Genomic DNA, 20,585 nt, shown 5'->3' with positions numbered 1-20,585 from the left:
AAATTTTCGTCTTTCAACAAATGATTAAATACCACCTCAAGATCAAGGGAATGGCATCCCCACCCCCACCCCTCAGCCTTATAAAGTTCTTAGAAGGCTGGGAAAGTACATTGTAAAATACAATTTGAAGGTGACAGGGGAAATACATGAGCCTCAGATTGGAAAACTGAATAGATTACACAGTTACTTTAGTTTGCCTATAGAAAATCTTAGTGAGGTTGAGTGCTTTTTCACCTAATGTTAAGGTAGCAGAGAAATTCTGAGGTGAGTGCTACTTCAAGGAGAAAAACACTTAACAATTGTAAATACATAGCTGGAAAGAAAGTGTACGGAACCCTAACCACACAGATTGATCTGATGGACCTTCTTTAATACTTACACAAGAAAGTTTTGCCAGGATCTCTCTCAAAATATCTAGTAAACAGTTTCTACTTATTCAAATAGAAATGGCTGTGTTCATGTAGAACATACTAGGTCCCTTAACTATCAAATAATCCCGAGTACTTCAGGGATAGGGAATGTTCCTTCACCCACATTGTCCCCTGATGCCAGTGAGATTGGAGAACCACCTCAGATCCTAAATACTGGTCAAATTTGTCAAACCTAGAGCTGAGAGATGAAAGCAAAATACCTTTAAAAGATGGTGGGGTTCAGGTTTGGGGTTTACTAAAAGATACGAGACAATCCTACCAGGATTCTCAAGGGAAAAGGAAGGTTATTGAAAGGAGAATTTTTTCCCTTGGAATCATTCCTGGTTTTATGTGAATTTTACAGTGGATCTCTTGAGTCTGTCAGCTGCATGCGATGCCTTGGACCAGCACAACCTCAAGCAAAATGACCAGCCCATGGACATCCTACAGATCATTAATTGTTTGACCACTATTTATGATCGCCTGGAGCAAGAGCACAACAATCTGGTCAACGTCCCTCTCTGCGTAGACATGTGCCTCAACTGGCTGCTGAATGTTTATGATACGTACGTACAGCAAGTTTTTGTCGGGATCTGGGACAGAGGGCATAGCCTACAGAATGGTGATGGTGTAATTACATTGCAACAGGGTCCTAGTCTAGAGATATGGTTGTTGAGATGGAAATTTCATGAAGCTGTGTGACCTAAATGCTGTCCATGTGATAAATTATTTGTGAGTTTATTGGCGTTGAAAAATATTTTTATAAGCTAAGAGGTAGGAGAGAGAATATAGATTGCATTCAGATTGGAAAACAAAACCCTGAGACATCAATTTGTCAAATAAAATTAATCAAGGTGTAGTCGTTGGTTCTGTCCCTTTCTTGCCTGCATAGCCTGGGATTCCTCTGTCCACTTCGGGTTTCGCTCCCTTTAACCTAGCTCCTGGAGATGCTGGCACACCTGTCACCAGATCAGAATAGTCTTAGCTAAAGCTCAGGAGAATTTTGCAGGCGATTATGAATTGATAAGCCAAACGAAATGAAAACAAAACCTGAATGCAGCAAACTCAGCTCCTCGAACCAAAGATGTTTCTTTTTTCATAAGGTTTTATGAAGTTTCAGTTTGGCACCTCCATTCATCACTCTCTTGTAGAGAGTAATTGTTCCTTCCCCCCATCAGATTTTACACAGAGGAGATCTCCATTTCTAATTTTTGTTTTAAGCTTAATGAAGACAATTGAGGAAGGTGGCAGAAGGCATTGGTCTTGATTTTGATGGAATTATTTTTAGATCTCAAAATTATTACTCACCTCATTTCACACGTCAACAAGAATGTATCCCCAACTGGAAATCTGGGAAGATAGTCTGAAATGAGTTCACAGCAACAGCCTTTCCTTTTGCCTTCATTATAGACTTCTACCACCTCCTTGATTAAAATGTACACCTTTTGTCTTTGTTATTTTGATAAGGTATTGCTTTTTAAATTCCAGAACCACCCGGCTATTGAATCCATGCTAATTATCTACCAGCCCTTGAATGTGTTGGATTTTAATTGTGGATTACATTTAAATTTGCTTTGAGAAGGGTTCATATTCAGGTCTTTCCTCAAATACATTTTAGCACCATTTGCTTGCAGATGACATTTGAATGGACTCTGAATATATAACTTCCATTCTACCTGCCTGAAAATTATTTGGGGGCAAATTTAACTCTTTGAACACCTGAGTTACTCTATAAAGTTTGTTAGACTTTGTTTGGCTTGCCTTTTTGTATGTTAAGAGGAAAAAAGATAAAACTTTCCAGTGATAGTAATTTTGCTAATGCATTTGCATCGGGGATTTCTGCTTGACGGTCAGATTTAATAAATTGTACCAGTTTAAAGTTGAGTATATTGTTTCTTCACCAGAATTAACTACAAGTAGGGCCTATCCTTTGTGATTAAGAAGTGCTAGGTGGTAGAATTATTCTAAAATCTGTTTTTACTGACATTTAAGTTCCAGTTGGCGCCCTGGTGGTGCCCTGGTAGGGCAACTTGACTGCTAACGAAAAGGTCAGCTGTTTAAATCCACCAGCTGCTCCTTAGAAACCCTGTGGGGGCAGTTCTACTCTGTCCTATAGGATCACTATGAGTCGGAATCGACTCAATGGCATATAACAACAAGGTCCAGTTGCTTCCTGTAACAAAATAAGAAGGTGAAAATCATTAAGACATTTTCTACAAAATGTAAAGCTTTTGATACCTCATTTTTTCCCCTGGATAAATGAGCTTGTTAATAAAGTTGTTAAGCGGAATGCTTTATTTCAGCTTTCTACGTATAAAGTGAAAAGGTACATATATGAAAACATTGATAATAAAAAATAGCTATCAGTTATTTTAAAAAATTGCTCTTTTAGAGCATATATTTGAATGCTTTCTAATAGAGAATATCATATTTTTCTGATGGAGGTAAGCACTTATATTTTGTATAGTATGTCATGTCACCTGAAGTGATTAATTTTCTTCTCAATAATGGTCAATCTGATGAAAATATGAAGAAGTATTGAAGAGAGCAGAGCAGTTAGTTGTTGGTAGTTTGTTTTTTTTTTTTTTTTTTTTGGGCTTCCATAACCAAAGTAGGTCATGTGCTTCACTAACCAAAATAGCTTAGTAAAAACATGGTAATAATTCTTCCACTTAACGGACTTAAACCTAGGTGGCTCGCCATAGATGAAAAGGAGGATAATTTTTCCCACTTTATGTAGAGCTACTCTTGCAGTTCAAGTAAGGGCTTTGAGGAATTGAAAACTTGGTAAATATTCATGGGTTGCATTGGTCAGGTTTCCATTACATTCTAGGTCACGAGCCAAAGAAATAATGAACACAGAAAAGTGCTTAACAGTCTTAATAAAACAATGGTCAAGAGAGTTTCCACATCCAAAGCTTTTCTTTTTTCCCTTAACTAAAAAGCGTTTATCCACTAGTAAAGTATTTGTAATTGTTTTCTGGTTTGATTGTTCATAATAGGGGGCGAACAGGGAGGATCCGTGTCCTGTCTTTTAAAACCGGCATCATATCTCTGTGTAAAGCACATCTGGAAGACAAGTACAGATGTAAGTTGTATATATTAACTCTGTATTCTTTTATTCATGTTGGCTAATTGCCCCAGTTCTGGATGGGAAAAGACATACTGTTCTTACTTGACATTGGGGTCCTCATGTAAGATGTAGGACTGCTTTTAGAGTGTCGTAAAATGTGGTTTGTGTCGTAAAATGTGGTTTGTGTCGTCCCTTGTCGGACATTAAATTACAGGTATTTAAATAGAGAACGAGGATTAACGTCTCCAGTCCGAGTATTATTTTACATTACATCAACTGTGTCTGGATAAAACACATGTTCCTAGGGGATAAAGTCTGATTTCCTAACCCCTTTGTATTCTTTATATTTTGTATAAGTCAGAAAAATAAACGTGAAGGTTTAATCCGTGCCCTTGCCTAATCTTTGGATTCTTATTTAAAGAGTACTGTCTAGCATTCATGTTCAAGAAACATTGTTTATTTTATAATCATCTTACCATAAGTTGTACTGACACATCAAATTCCATGATGTGACTAACATTTTCTTGTTTGAGAGAGGGGTAGCTTGCTATTTCTTCAAGGGTAAATACCACCTTATAGATTTGCATTTTGATTAGCCATTGGGTTTTTCTGCTTAGAAACTATAAATCCAAATGAAAAGCAAATTCTAGAGGAGTGGTCTAGAAGACTAAGCAGCCGTTCATTCCCATTGTGAAGGACCGTACTTCTTTTTCCCCTTTAAATACTTGTAAGAAATCTTTTCCATAATAATATGCAACAAAACCAGCCTACCTTGGTTTTTTCTCTTTTCCGCTAAGGCCTAGCCACACACGGATGAGGAGATGGGCTGAGCTTAAGGACAGACAGGAGACGAAGGAGATTGAGTTCCTCCAAAGCCACTCTGTGCCCTACTGCTCACTGTCCCTCCAGGAGCCAGCCACAACATACACATGCTCTTTTAGCTCTAACTTTCATTTACTTTCCACTTGAGTTTTCTGGTCCTAAGAACCAAATAAAAATAACCGAACAGCTTTTCCAAAAACTATTTAAAAGTGTATTTTAGATATAATAGAATATCTCTGTGAAATTTTCTCCTCATTTTTCTCTTTCTTATCCTGCCCCATTGCTTTTTCCTCCTCTAAATTTCTGTGGTTTTTCTTTCCCTCAATATTGTAGTTATTTATTATAGGTTAGCTTATCTAACCTTATCAATGGTGTAATCGTAATACTAAATGGAATGATCAAGGGAACTTCAGCCTGTGTTTCAAATAATTACTCAGAAGGAACATAATTTTGCGATTGGGGAAACAAAAAAATACTAACTTCAAACTGTTTTGAAAACACTAATTCGTAGTTTTCAAAATTGTGTGTGTATGTATGTTGGAGACATAGTAAAAAAGCTGTGCTTGTGTTAGTAACCTCAATTTTGTGATTGGCATCTTATAAATCTCATTAAAATATTTAATTTCTTAGAATGTAAAGTTGCTTAAGGGGGGGAAGCTTTCTCATATTTACTTATTTAGGAAACCTTTATCTGAATGCAAGGAGTGGCTAAAATGGTTTTATTTCTGAGAATACCACATATATCAGTAGTGTTTGGTGGGTTCATTCATTCTTTCAGCTACAAATACAGGGCGCCTGGTATCCGCCAGGTACTGCTATCCTGCTCTAGACGCTGCTGGCGCACAGTTAACCAGCATGTGCTCCCTGCCCTCAAGGAGATCTCACTCTCCAGCCAAAAAGACAGCCACATATTTAATCAATGACAGTACAACCTGATGTGATCTAATTGTAAATATGTACAGCTTCTTGTGGGAACACATACAAGATGAGTTAGAAGCTCAAATTATCTTATGATTCCAGAAATAAGTCCCAATTTTGGTATGTTTTCAAATTTCTGATGTCTAAAGGGGATCATGCTTCAGGCCAGTTTTATGGTTCTTAATGCTGAAACGTTTATGTAGTGGTTACATCCTATGTTAAAAGTATTTTCCAAAGGATCGTGTTCTGGCTGAGGAAGAATTTAGGTGTCAATGCTGTATGTAAGCTTGCATTTCTTGCAGGGCTGTAGTTTATATAAAAGTTGTCAGGCTTCCTATATACAGTGATGATTAACATGGTCCATAAAAATAATAAATGTCTAAATTTGCATGAATTAGAAGTAACCCCTCTCTGTGGGAATATTGGCTAGTCTCAAGAGTTGATACTGGAATTGTGTTGAACGTTACTTTCTGCTAGCATTCACTTGGTGCTGCTTTTTGATTGTTGCAATTTTCTTCTTCCTCTTGTAGACCTTTTCAAGCAAGTGGCAAGTTCAACAGGATTTTGTGACCAGCGCAGGCTGGGCCTCCTTCTCCATGACTCTATCCAAATCCCAAGACAGTTGGGTGAAGTTGCATCCTTTGGAGGAAGTAACATTGAGCCGAGTGTTAGAAGCTGCTTCCAATTTGTAAGTTATTCACCGTTTTAAGTGATATATTTATTCTTTTGCATTTTATAAGTTAATAATAAAAACCCCACAGAACTTCAGTTTCTCACATGAGCTCTGTTCTTGGAGGCTCTTCTGTAGGTAGGCAGGTCAGGGATTGTGGATATTTGAATTTCTGTAAGCAGTAGTTTTTGGGACTCTGGGCTTTGGGAGAGAGGACAGTGCAGATGAAGGAAAAGAAATACCCTCTTCTGCAGCAGTGACTCCACAGTTAGTGACGGGGCTGGGAGGGTAGGAGTCTGCAGTGGTTCCAGAAATAAGTCTCTAGCCACAGAAATCCTTTGTTAATAAGAAAGGGATCTTTGTAGATGAATATCTTAGTTTTTTCCCCAACCCTATTGTTATGGCCTCCTTTTCGGTGGCTGTTGGTAAAAAGTTAACTCAGCTTTCATTTTTGAAACATTTCCTTTTGTAGCCTTGACACTCCACTACCATTCTAAGGCCTGTACAGTGGCCTCCCACAGCCTTACTACAGGGTCTGAGGTTTGTAGTCTCTGCTACTGTCCACCATTAGCTCAACACACTCTGCCCCTTTTGCCCCTCCACTCTCTCCTCCTGCCCCATTGCTTTTCCTCTAGTCAGTGCTCCAGACCACCCTCTTCTTCCCAAACCCCAGAGCACTCCGTTGATAGACATTTGGGTTCTTCCTGTTTTTAGTAAGTAATGGTACAATTAACATCTTTATGCATTTAGCTTTTTTGTTTGATTGAATTTTTTCCTAAGGATAAATTCTCAGACTAGAAGATATAAACATCTTTGTAGGTTTTGATACATATTACCAGACGGCTTTTTGTCAAAGGCTGTTTACTACCAACATTGAAGGAGTAAGATATTTGCACTACCACAGAACTCACAGTGTTCTTCTGTTTTTAAAAATGCTTAGAGCCATATTTCTAATACAGGGATCCATTCTAATCCCACGAACAATGGCCGAGAGTTATAATATAGAACTAGCTGTAGAGCTAACTGGGTTGGACCTCACACGCAAACCTCCCAAAATGCACATAGGCTACCACTATCTCTAGTTTTGTTTTGTTTTTTGCATGTTGTTGCACTCATATTTCTACTCCAAAATGTAGACACTTTAACTTTTATACAATGAATATTAAAGGCCACAAATAATCGAGCTTCATTTTATCTTTTTTAATCCAATTATAAAATTATAATCAAATTATAAAACGTTGCAATGACGTGAGGTTTTTTTCCTAATTGTTCTTTGCTCTTTTGTCAAGTCTCAGTTATCTTGTTCAGTTCCGGTTGTGAAACGCACACACATACTCATATACCAAACCCGTTGCTGTCGAGTCGATTCCGACTCATAGCGACCCTATAGGTCAGAGTAGAACTGCCCCATAGAGTTTCCAAGCAGCTCCAGGTAGATTTGAACTGCCAACCTTTTTTTGGTTAGAAGCTGTAGCACTTCACCACTATGCCACCAGGGTTTCCACACACTCGTGTATACATATCTATATGCATATGTGTGTGTCCTGTGACTTGCGTTGAAGGTTAGGGTCAGAACACAAAATGGTCAACAGCTGCTTCTACCTCGTGAGGGTTCCTGCTGCAGAGTACCAGTTGCTGTCTAGTCGATTCCGATTTTCTGGCAACCCTATGTGTGTCAGAGTAGAACTGCACTCCATAGGGTTTTCAGTGGCTGATTTTTTTCGGAAGTAGATGACCAGGCTTTTCTTCCAAGGTGCCGCCAACCTTTCAGACAGCAGCCAGTTGCGTTAGCCATTTGCACCACCCACTGCAGAGTAAGCCAGGCTGTATCTAAGGCAGGCTGGAGCCATTCCACCCGGTCACCCCACAGCACTGACTGTGCCGCAGCCGAACTCCTCAGGCTGCCACCACCACCCTCACTGCAGACTCTGGCCCTCTTGGATTTGGCTGTCAGACTGTGGGCTAGTGAACAGAAGTTCCTCTTGCCCTGGTGGGGTCCTCCTTATCCCTTTCTGCCTAGTGCATCCTTTGTTGGGTGCCCTCTTCTTTCTTAACCTCATCAGGCCACCACCACCACCCTCACTGCAGACTCTGGCCCTCTTGGATTTGGCTGTCAGGACCGAGGGCTGGTGAACAGAAGCTCTGCTTTCCCTGATCCTGCCCTCCTTATCCCTCTCTGCCTTTGCTGAGTGCCCTCTTCTTTCTTAACCTCATGTCTCTTGTCTGGTTACTTCTCTGTCACTGTAATAGCAACACTCTCTTCTCAGTGTTGGAACTTTGAACTCAATCCATCCTCACATATTTCTTGAATGCTTCCTGACTAGCCAGTCTTCAAGCTCTTGCAAATGCCTTTTGTGAAGTTGGGGAGATTTCAGTCAAGATATTAACAGTGGTAACAGGTGGGGTTACAGGTGGTTTTTATTTTCTTCTCTATACTCTTTTGTATTTTCCAAATTTTCTTCTTTAAACAGTTATCATCAGAAAAAAAATAGTAAAATAGTAACTTCTTATTTTTAAGGAAAAGTAACATCTTTTGCTTGATTTCTTTTCATCGCCACTCTTGCACTGTGTTAGGCCTTATCACATGTGTAGGTTATTGCATTATCTTCCTAGCAAGCCTCCACTTCACACTCTGGCCCCTTTCATTGGCCTCGCTGCTTTTAGAAAAATATGTTCACCATATGACACCATCCTTAGAAATCTTCAGTTTCTTCCCATTGTCCACTGAATGAAACTCTAATTTCTGTATTTAACTCTCAGAAGATTGTTAATCTGATCCCAAAACCACCCCCCAGTTTCCTTTCCCTACCATGAAACAGCTTCCCCCTACCATTTGTACTTACCGTACTTATAAATAATACTAGTACTCTCGCTACTAATATACTACCTTTGTTCACATGAATTCTGTCATTTAAGTTTCACCAGTTCTTTAAGGAGAATAGAATAGGTAGACTTTGGGTATTTTGTTTGTTTTTATTGTTGTTTAAGAGGATGAAGAATTTAAGCTGTGCTCCTGAAGTTCTTCAGCTGGTGGAATAGTTGGATTCCTAGATCAACCTCATTCCCAAATATGCACCTTTCGATACGACCGCTGTCCAGTTCCCTCAATGTGAAGTAACAGGCATTTTCCTGGGACCCTGGTGGACTGTCCTAACAAGACAGGGAACAGAGGAGAGACAACGAGAATTGGGAGTGGGAAGGATTCTTCATTTTAAGAAGCTGAGTTTAAAGTATTGGCAAAACATCCTTGTGGAGGTTTCTAGAAGATGTTGTGCACATTCTGTATGCATGGAGTCAGACGAGGTTGATATTACTTAGGTTTGGGGAGCCTCTCAACCTTGTAGCAGTTTGCAGTCAGGTTGAACAGATCCATTGTGAATGCCTCCTTCAGACTCCCTTTTTGGCATGCTTTTCCTCAGCCAGGTGGTCTGGCAGTCACCTTGCCTTTCATTGCGCAGCCTGCATGAAAATATGATGTTTGCTGTAGGGAGAGATAAGAAGAGTGAACATTCCCTCTGCCCTTTGTTTGAAGTGTAAGACCTTGGGAATGGCACCGGGGTGGTTCCTTCAGCAAGCTAGTGCTCAAAGTCTGCTATTTCTACCAGCCTAGGGAAATACTTAAGCTTCTCCCTCGAATGCATTCTTTGCATCAAAGAAGGAGATGTTGACTGCAGTTTGTAGTCCTTTCATTTTCTTTGTTTTCTTTTTCTTGTCACCAACTGTAAAACTTACTTTTGGTCGAGTTGCTACAATTAGGAAAAGTGTAGCTTCTCGTCCATACAAGGGCCTGGTAGTGACAGGAAGAGAGGTGTGTTTTCATGTGCAACACTCGCTGGATGATCTTTTAAAGTTTTCTTTAGCCCATATCCCTCCCCGCTAACCACTTATGAAGAGAGAAGGAAATTGCCCATCAAATCTGTTTTTTTTTTCTTTTTTCCGCTACTTAAAAATCCGTATAGGTCCTTCAAGGAGTTATCTGTTAAGTCAGGACATGAAGTCATATCTCTGGATATTAAGAAAAATTCATTATAAATTTGTAAACTCAACAGTAGTTATCTTCACTGATACTAAATGAGGCAAAAGGACATGTGTCCACATTTACTGGAAACTGGACTCTTTTCGGTAATAGTAGAAGTTAGGTTTTGAAACTAGTTTGTTTTAGAAATACAGCTTTAATTAATGTGTTATCAACATGCTTCTCTTTCATATTCCATGGAAACAACCCTGCTGAGAGAGTAGGTTGATCCTTATGACCTTAGTTAGAACAAGGCTGCCCTAGTAATGAGTCACATAGACTGCCCGAAGGGACCTTGGAGCTTGTCCACATCTCTCCTTTCTTGGATGAGAAAACAGAGGCCCAGAGAGGCAGAATGAAAGTATTCGACATCCTGCAATTATATCATGTCAGAACTAGACATTGAGACCAGGTTTTCTGTATTCCAAGCCAGTATTTTCTTCTGCTAAACCATCTGAGTAGAAATAGATGACTTTCACCAGTTCAAATACTGGACTAAACTAATTAAGTGTTAACATGATCCCTTATATGAATTTTAGGTTGTAATAGGATGACATGGATAAATGATCACCCAACCCAACAGAGACATACACATGCACACACACACACAGAGCCCATGATCATTATCTAAAATACTCTACTCCCAATTGCAGATGCCTACTTTACCTTCAAATAAAGCCAAGTAATATTTCATTTTAGGGAAAACTTCACACTTTGAAGTAACTCCAGGAAAGGGTCATGTGTCCTCAAATTGCTATTTGGTGGTGCCCTGAGATGTGCCCCCCACCCCGCTAGAGCCTTTCTAGTATTTTCTTCTGTAAACATTTTAAGGACATCATTGTTCAGATGGAATCACATATACCAACTTTATATTCAATATGCTTCGCCTCCAAGAGCTTGGGTGTCAAAGTCTGTTTATTTTACATTTGTTTTGTGCCTTCTGTTATATTCATGCATTCAAAATGAATAAGTTGTTTTTTCATCTGTCTTCAGTGTTTTTATATTATATGACAAAAATGAATATCATCGATGCACAGTTGCTGTAATATAGAATGATATAGAAATGAGAATAAATTACAACCTTAACTGTTAAGAACAAGTGTATATTACTCTCATATGTAAATAATAAATCACTCTAGAATACCTGGAGTAGTGAGTGGTAGGATTTCCAAGTGGTTAAGTTCATAGGCTCTGAAACCTGACTGCCTGGGTCGAAATCCCTGTTCTGCTGTTTGCTGGGTGTGTGACTTTGAGCATATGTTTTAACCTTCCTAGGCCCTAAGCCAATACAGGCAAAGCACTTAGAGCTGTGACTGGCACACGTAGACGTTCACTGAGTATAAGCCGTGGTTATCTGAAGTGGATCATACCATGAGACTATCTCACCAAAATTTAACAGTTTCTTTTATCTATAATCAAAAAATCTGTATATCTGGTTTTAGAGACTCTTAAAATTCTGTTCTCTCTGTGAATGTTAAAATCTCATGCCAGGAGACTTCTCAACCTTTTACACAGCATCCCCCATGCCAGTTGGTCACATTTTCTATTTTCCATCCTTGAAATAACTTTCAAAAATCCTACTTTCCACGAGAATTTGGGGTCTGCATCCCACTGCTCTCCTGCTCCCTCGGGGGTTCTCTGTTGTGTTCCCTGTCAGGGCAGTCATGGGTTGTAGCCGGGCACCATCTAGTTCTTCTGGTCTCAGGATGATGTAATCTCTGGTTCATGTGGCCCCTTCTGTCTGTTGGGCTCATAATTACCTTGTGTCCTTGCTGTTCTTCATTCTCCTTTGATCCAGGTGGGTTGAGACCAATTGATGCATCTTAGATGGCTGCTTGCTAGCATTTAAGACCCCAGACGCCACTCTTCAAAGTGGGATGCAGAATGTTTTCTGAATAGATTTTATTATGCCAATTGACTTAGATCTCCCACCCCAAATTCTTGTAAAAAGACCAGACTTAATGGTCTGACTGAGACTAGAAGGACCCCGGTGGTCACGGCCCCCAGACCTTCTGTTGGCCCAGGACAGGAACCATCCCCAAAGCCAACTCTTCAGACAGGGATTGGACTAGACAATGGGCTGGAGAGGGATGCTGGTGAGGAGTGAGCTTCTTGGATCAGGTGGACATTTGAGACTCTGTTGGCATCTCCTGCCTGGAGGGGAGATGAGAGGGTAGAGGGGGTTAGAAGCTGGCAAAATGGACACGAAAAGAGAGAGTGGAGGGGGAGAGTGGGCTGTCTCATTAGGGGGAGAGTAATTGGGAGTATGCAGCAAGGTGTATATAAGTTTTTGTGTGAGAGACTGACTTGATTTTTAAACTTTCACTTAAAGCACAATAAAAATTATATTAAAAAAAATCCTGCTTTCCTAGATTGGCCCAAAGGACTAAGGGACCACGTCTACCAAGTCCTCCACCAGACTGAGTCCAGTACAACTAGATGGTGCCCAGCTAGTACTACTCACTGCTCTGACAGGGATCACAATAGAGGGTCTCAGACAGAGCTGAAGAAAAATATAAAACAATATTCTAACTCAAAAAGAAAGACCAGACTTGCTGGCCTGATGGAGACTGGAGAAACCCTGAGAGTATGGCCCCCCCGACATCCTATCAGCTCAGTAATGAAGTCACTTCTGAGATTTACCTTTCAGCCAAAGATTGGACAGGCCCATAAAACAAAACAAGACTGACAGGGCATACCAGCCCAGGGACAAGGACTAGAAGCCAGGAGGGAACAGGAAAACTGGTAATAGGGAACCCAAGGTTGAGAAGAGAAGGTGTTGACATAAAACAGTATGTGTACTAACTGTTTAATGAGAAACTAGTTCTGTAAACCTTCATCTAAAGTACAGTAAAAAAAAAAAATCCTACTGTCCTTAGGTTTTCTTTGACTCTTTGTTCAGTAATATTGAAAATGTGGACCCTTCAGATCCATAGACATTCCCCCCTTCCCACTTTGGACTAATGGATATTCTCTAGTAACCACTTGTCTTTGTCATACTGTGTTGGCTTGCGTGTTGCTGTGATGCTAGAAGCTACGCCACCAGTATTTCAAATACCAGCAGGGTCACCCATGGTGGAGAGGTTCCAGTGGAGCTTCCAAACTAAGAAAGACTAGGAAGAAGGGCCTGGTGATCTACTTCTAAAGAAATTGGGCTGTGAAAACAGTGGAACATTGTCTGATATAGTGCCAGAAGATGAGACCCTCAGGTTGGAAGGCATACAATATGCGACTGAGGAAGAGCTGCCTCCTCAAAGTAGAGTCAGCCTTAATGATGTGGATGGAGTCCAGCTTTCGAGACCTTCACTTGCTGATGTGGAACAACTCAAAATGAGAAGAAAGAGCTGCAAACATCCATTAATAATCAGAACGTGGAATGTACAAGGTATGAATGCAGGAAAATTGGAAGTTGTCAAAAATGAAATACAACCCATAAAGATCAATATCCTAGGTATTACTGAACTAAAATGGACTGATATTAGCCATTTCGAATCAGATAATCCTATAGTCTACTATGCCTAGGAATGGCATCATATTCACTGTCAAAAAGAACATTTCGGGATCTACCCTGAAGTGCAACAGTGTCAGTGATAGGACAGTATCCATACATCTACAAGGAAGACCAGTTAATACGACTGTTATTCAAATTTACACACCAACCACTAAGGCCAAAGATGAAGAAATAGAAGATTTTTTTACCAGCTTCTTCAGTCTGAAATTGATCAAAGGTGCAATCAAGATGCATTGATAATTACTAGTGATTGGAATGCAAAAGTTGGAAACAAAGAAGAAGGATCAATAGCTGGAAAATATAGCCTTGGTGATAGAAAAAATGCCAGAGATTGCATGATAGAATTTTGCAAGACCAACGACTTCTTCATTGTAAATACTCTTTTCAGCAACATAAACGGTGACTATAACCATGGACCTTGCTGGATGGAATACACAGGAATCAAATTGACTACATCTGTGGAAAGAGACAATGGACAAGTTCAATATCATCAGTCAGAACAAGGCTGGGGCTGACTGCAGTAAAGACCCTCAACTGCTTGTGTGAAAGTTCAAGTTGAAGCTGAAGAAAATTAAAACAAGTCCACGAGAGTCAAAGTATGACCTTGAGTATATCTCACCTGAATTTAGAGACCATCTCAAGAATAAATTTGAGGCTTTGGACACTAATGACTGAAGACCAGAAGACTTGTGGGATGACATCAAGGACATCATACATGAAGAAAGCAAAAGGTCATTAAAAGAAAGGAAAGAAAGAAAAGGCCTTATGGATCTCAGAAAAGACTCTGAAATTTAATCTTGAACATAGAGTAGCTAAACTGAATGGAAGAAATGGTCCCATAAAAAAGCTGAAGAGATTTCAAACGGCAGCTAGAGAAGACAAAGTCTTCTAATGAAATGTGCAAAGACCTGGAGTTAGAAAACCAAAAGTGAAGGACACACTTGGTATTTCTCAAGCTGAAAGAACTGAAGAAAAAATTGAAGCCTCAAGTTGCAATAGTGAAGGATTCCACAGGGCAAATATTGAATGACACAGGAAGTATCAAAAGAAGATGGAAGGAATACACAGTGTCACTGTACTAAAAACAATTGGTTGATGTTCAACCATTTCAGGCGGTGACATACGATCAAGAACCGATGGTATTGAAGGCAGAAGTCCAAGTGCACTGAAGGCATTAGCAAAAAACAAGGCTTCAGGAATTGAAGGAATAACAATTGAGATGTTTTCAACAAATGGATACGGTGCTGGAGGTGCTCACTCATTTATGTCAAGAAATTTGGAGGACAGCTTCCTGGCCAGCCAACTGGAAGAGATTCATATTTGTGCCCATTCCGAAGAAAAGTGATCCAACAGAATGCAGAAATTATTGAACAGTATCATTATCTCACACAAGTAAAAATTTGCTGAAGATCATTCAAAAGTGGTTGTAGCAGTACATTGATAGGGAACTGTCAGAAGTGCAAGCCGGATTCAGAAGAGGACATAGAATGAGGGATATCATTGCTGATGTCAGATGGATCTTGGCTGAAAGCAGAGAACACCAGAAAGATGTTTACCTGTGTTTTATTTATTACACAAAGGTATTTGACTGTGTGAACCATAACAAATTATGGATAACATTTTGAAGAATGGGCATTCCAGAACACTTAATTGTGCTCATGTGGAACCTCTACACAGACCAAGAGGCAGTCGTTTGAACAGAACAAGGGGATATTGAGTGGTTTAAAATCAGAAAAGGTATGTATCAGGGTTGTATCCTTTCACCATACTTACTCAGTCTGTATGCTGAGCAAATAATCAAAGAAGCCAGACTATACGAAGAAGAACTTGGCACCAGGATTGGAGGAAGTCTCATTAACAACCTGTAATATGCAGGCAACACAACATGCTTGCTGAAAACAGAGAAGACTTGAAGCACTTACTGATGAAGATCAAAGACCACAGCCTTAAGTATGGATTACACTTCAACGTAAAGAAAACTAAAATCTGCAAAACTGGACCAATAAGCAACATCATGATAAACGGAGAAGAGACTGAAGTTGTCAAGGATTTCATTTTACTTGGCTCTACAATCAACGCCCATGGAAGCAGCCATGAAGAAATCAAATGACATGTTGCGTTGGGCAAATCTGCTGCAAAAGACCTCTTTAAAGTGTTAAAAAGCAGAGATGTCACTTTGAGGACTAAGGTGTGCTTGACCCAAGCCATGGTGTTTTCAGTCACCTCATATGCATAGGAAAGCTGGACAATGAATAAGGAAGACTGAAGAAAAATTGATGCCTTTGGATTATGGTGTTGGTAAAGAATATTGAATATACCATAGACTGCCAGAAGAACAAACAAATTTGTCTTGGAAGAAATACAACCAGAATGCTCCTTAGAAGTGAGGATGGCAAGACATCTTCTAATGTACTTTGGACATGTTATCAGGAGGGACCAGTCCCTGGAGAAGGACATCATGCTTGGTAAAGTAGAAGGTCAACAAAAAAGAGGAAGATCCTCAACAAGGTGGATTGACACAGTGACAGCAACAGTGGGCTCAAACATAGCAATGATTGTGAGAATGGGGCAGGACTGGACAGTGTTTCCTTCTGTTGTACACAGGGTAGCTAAGAGTCGGAATCAACTTGATGGCACCTAACAACAATTAGTAGCTAAATAATCCTGTGGATTCGAACTGCTGACCTTTTTGTTCACAGTTGTAGCTCTCAACCACTGTGCCACCTGGGCTTCCAACCTTCTGAAGTGACACTTAATTGTTATAACGAAATTCTTCTTTACTTCCTTCCTTCCTTCCTTTTATTCTTTCTCTCTCTCTTCTCTTTTTCTCCCTTCCTCCCTTTCCTTCTTTCCGCCTTCTCTCCTTCCCTCCCTCTCTTTGTCTCTCTCTGTCTCTTTCTTTCTTAAATAGAAAAGTTGAAATAGAGGTGCTGATGAAAAAAAAAAAATTTTTTTTTTTGAGAGCCATGCTTTTGATTCCTTTCACCAGTTCACCGTTAATTCCAATTCATATTGACTCTTAATCCAAAAGCTCATGGAAACAAGGAACATGAGTTCAGTTTTTATCATTTTTTCCTATGTTTGTCACTGTATTGTAAACTGGAATTTTCATTGAAAACCTTCTACAAAAATTATTTAAAATGAAGTGAAGTACAAAACTTCCTCCTCAGAAATTCTTATCCGTTTATCCAAAGCCCTTATCGCGTATTGATCTCCCCTGATCTAACAAGTAGTTTTGGTTTTTTTGATTTGGCATTTGATAAAAATTAAAAAAAATTTTTTTTCAACTTGTCCTTTTTTAAGCTTCATTTCATTTGCATACAGTAAAATTTACTCTGGTGTTCAGTTCTTTGAGTTTAGGCAAATGCATATGTCGTGAAACCATCACAATAACAAGACACAACATTCCCATCACCCCCGAAAATTCCCCTATGTTGTGCCACTCCTAGTCTGTGGAAACCACTGATCTGTTTTTTTCTGTTCCTATCATTTTGCCTTTTACTGAACTGGAATTTAAATGACCATAGGTGGCAGTAGTGTAAGGGTTAACTTTACAGCTTGTGCTTTCTCAAAATGTGTCGTGATCCTTACTTCAGAAAGTGTGTTCCACGATATCTGAAGACTTAGATGTATGTGCTTTACAATGTATATGTGAAACTTTTCTGTTAAGTAAGAACTCTCTAGCTTAAGTTAATACCATTGAGTATACTTACAGATTTGCATAGATTTACAAATGGTGCCCATGTTCCCTGGGGCCATGGGGTTAATTGGTTTATTAGTCAGGTGGAGTGAAGAGCCTGAGAGGTCTTCAGGACAGGTGTCCTTGAACATGTAAATGAAGAGTGGATAATCACCATTTGTTATTGTTTGGGCTGATTTTATCTTTAATGGGTTATTCAGAGTCCTGATTAATATTTAGAGCAGTGACTGCTGGCCTCCAACCTGCTCATTATCTTTAAAACTTTAAATAAAATACTTGATTTCTACCCAAGACAGCAGTTACGGGAAGCCTTTTGCTGCTTCTTGTCTTCATGAAAACGACTCTTGACCTCTCAAATCTTAATTTAAATGAGAAAAATACCTGTTACTGTAGGGATTCTTAAACTCATTTTTTTATGGCTGAAGATTCATATTTAGGAATCTTGGAAAAACACATGTAGGCAGAGTGTATAAAGGGATGTTTTAGGAGCAATGAAGGTAAGAGTTTTTGTTGTTGCTGTCAAGTTGATTCCTAGTCATAGCAACCCCATGTGTCAGAATAGAAGTGCCCTGTAGGGTTTTCTTGGCTGTAATCTTTATGGAAGCAGATCACCAGGTCTTTCTCCCAGGTGGGTGGGTTTCAACCGCCAGCCTTTCAGTTAGAAGCTGAGCACTTAACTAACTGTTTTGCCACCAGGACTCCTCGAAGGTACAAGAGCAAGGAGAAAATCAGAAATTAGAAGACTAATCCTGAGGAGCTTTTCAGGTTTTATACCACTGACATTAATGCCATTTTCCCTCCCCCTTCACGGTTATTAAAGTCACTCTTACCCATCCCTTTCCCTTGCTCTCTCTGGCGAGGGAGTGACTTGGAAGAAACAATGGTTTTCAACCCATATTTTATTTTGGAAATTTTTGAAACTTAAAGAAGAATTGAAAGAGTACAGTCATCCCTCGGTAACTGCAGGGGATTGGTTCCAGGACCCCTCCTGGATAAAAAATATGAGGATGCTCAAGTCCCTTATATAAAATGGCATAGTATTTGCATATAACCTGCATACATCCTCCCATATACTTTAAATCGTCTCTAGATTACTTATAATGCTTACTACAAGGTAAATGCTAGGAAAAGAGTTGTTTCATTACAATTGAAGACTTGCTCTGAGAGGTAGCCCTTCTCTTCTCTGAGTTTTTTGAGCTCTTCTGGGAGTGCTAGTGCTGCCTGAGCATCAGTCAATGCCCATTCTCTGTGACCTTGAAGTTCTGGAGGCTGGAGTGCTTTGTATATCTAGCCAGCCATCCCTTACTAGCCTGAAACTCCTTCTTCTTGCTCTTCTCCGCCCCCTCACACTTAGCCTTTGAAGGATTGCTTTGACCACTTCATTGATTTTTAAAAACCAAAACCAAACCTGCTGCAGCTGAGTAGATTCTGACTCATAGCAACCCTGAAGGACAGAGAACTGCCCCTTAGGGTTTCCAAGGAGTGCCTGGTGGATTCAAACTACCCACCTTTTAGCTAGCAGCCAAGCTTTTAACCACTGTGCCACCAGGGCTCCAGTGCATTTTAGGAGCCATTTTTTTTTTTCACAGAAACAAAGGGTGCACACAACACAAGTAGTGAATGAATGAGACGAGGTGAAAAAATGCTCCAATACCAAGTGCTGGAGAAAGACTGAGGATCTGTGAAATGGCGGGAGGCTATAGCAGGGGATGCTGCACATCACTTCATTCACTGGACTCAGCATTTTGCTCTGCCTGCAGCAAATTCAAGTTTTGCTTTTTGGAACATTCTTTTTTCGTTTTCCCAAATGTTTTCAATCTGCAGTTGGTTGAATCTGTGAATGCAGAACCTGTGGATACAGAAGGCCGACTGCACAGCGAACATATACATCCTGTGTATCTGTACCTCATAGTTAGCATTTTGCCCCATTTGTCTTCCCTCCCTCCCCTTGCTGTCCATGTATATGACCATATGTACATATACACACATTTTCCCCTTTACCATTTAAAAGTAAAGCGACGTCATAACATATACCCCTAAACACCCATATATATTGTCTTCTTTATCTTAAAGGACATTTTCCTGCATAACTGCAATGCCATCATCACACTCAAATTTAACATGGATTCTGTAATGTCATGCAGTCCACACTGAAATGTCCCCATTGCTCCCAGGATGTCTTTTACAGCTATTTGCTTTTTTCCCAGGATACCATCAAGGCTTTTGCCTGGCATTTGCTTATAGTGTCTCTATACTTTCCTTTAATCTTGAACAGTCTATCAGCTTTTTTTTTTTTTTTTAACTTTTTCATGGCATCCCACTTTTAAAGAGCCCAGGCCAGTTCTCTTGAAGAAGGGCCCACATTCTAAATTTCTCTGATTGTTTCTTCAGGATTAGATTCAGGTTAAAATTTTTTGGCAAGAAAATGATAGAAGCGTTGTTGTGTACTTCCCACTGCACCGCATCTGGAGAAACAAAATAACACTTTGTTCTTACTGATAATGCTAAGAGTGTTAAGGTGGTATTTTCTAAATGTTTTAGGCTGGTTTCTCTAGAGAAGCAAAACTAGTGACACATATATATGGCTCACCCAGTTGTAGAGGCTGAAAAGTCCCAAGTCCATGGGTCAGGAGTCAGGCTGGAGGCTTCTCCTGACTCATGTGGTTGCAGGAGCTGATGAACCCAAGACTGGCAGGTAAGATGGCAAGTTGCTGGCTCACAGGCTGTGGAGGACAGCAAATCCCAAGATCAGCAGGCAATATGGCAGGCCACTGGCTCAAGTCCAAAGAATCAGAGGTCAGATGATGATGAGTTGAATGCAGCGTCCAGAGTGAGCAAAGGCCAGCGAGCTTTGCCCGAAAGTCCATATATATTGAATGCATGCCCCACCCCTGAGGAAGCTTCCTTTACAACTGATTGGCTGATCACATCATGGAGGTGATTACATTATATCACAAAACGAAGAATAACTACATCATTAAATGCTGCCAGACTTCATCATTACATGACTGCCAAACCACTGAGAATTACAGCCTGGCCAAGTTGACACACAACCTTAACCATCATACCAGATATCTCCATTATAAAAGTACCCTTTACCTTTGTAATTAGATGGTCATTTTTGTGAAACCCTCTTAATAACCTGTTCCTCAATAGCCTTTCACCCAATGGTTTTAGTGTCCGTTGATGATCCTTGTCTAAGTTAATTACTGTGTTGGTGGTTGCAGAATAGTGATTTTCTAATTCTACCATTCCCTCTGCATTTATTAGCTGTCTTACTTCTGTAAAGTGATGTCCATATCACTATGGACATCTAAGGTGGTTTTGAATGTGCAAAGAATGGGACCCCTTCTGATTCAACTACCTTTGTATACTATTTTTGCCAGGACGGTATTTAAAATGCCAGTGCATAGAATTGACAGTCTGTTTCTCCCATAACAATGTAAACTTATGTCTAATAAATACA

At 39.9% G+C, this 20,585-nt stretch overlaps 1 protein-coding gene across 5 annotated transcripts in view; it reads left to right on the top strand.

Moving 5' to 3' along the window:
* Nucleotides 1-20,585, top strand: part of DMD (dystrophin) — a 1,889,362-nt gene that overhangs the window by 1,793,912 nt on the left and 74,865 nt on the right. For all 5 annotated transcript variants that reach the window (XM_010599731.3, XM_003420180.4, XM_023539127.2 and 2 more), the window contains 3 exons: nucleotides 775-976; nucleotides 3,413-3,498; nucleotides 5,754-5,911. In XM_010599731.3, coding sequence (XP_010598033.2) covers nucleotides 775-976; nucleotides 3,413-3,498; nucleotides 5,754-5,911 — 446 coding nt within the window. The remainder of the gene's footprint in view (nucleotides 1-774; nucleotides 977-3,412; nucleotides 3,499-5,753; nucleotides 5,912-20,585) is intronic.

The sequence above is a fragment of the Loxodonta africana genome, chromosome X (assembly GCF_030014295.1).
Source record: "Loxodonta africana isolate mLoxAfr1 chromosome X, mLoxAfr1.hap2, whole genome shotgun sequence".
Classification (NCBI taxonomy): Eukaryota; Metazoa; Chordata; class Mammalia; order Proboscidea; family Elephantidae; genus Loxodonta; species Loxodonta africana.
Note: the sequence above shows the minus strand (reverse complement) of the source record. Positions and strands in the feature narration are given on the sequence as shown.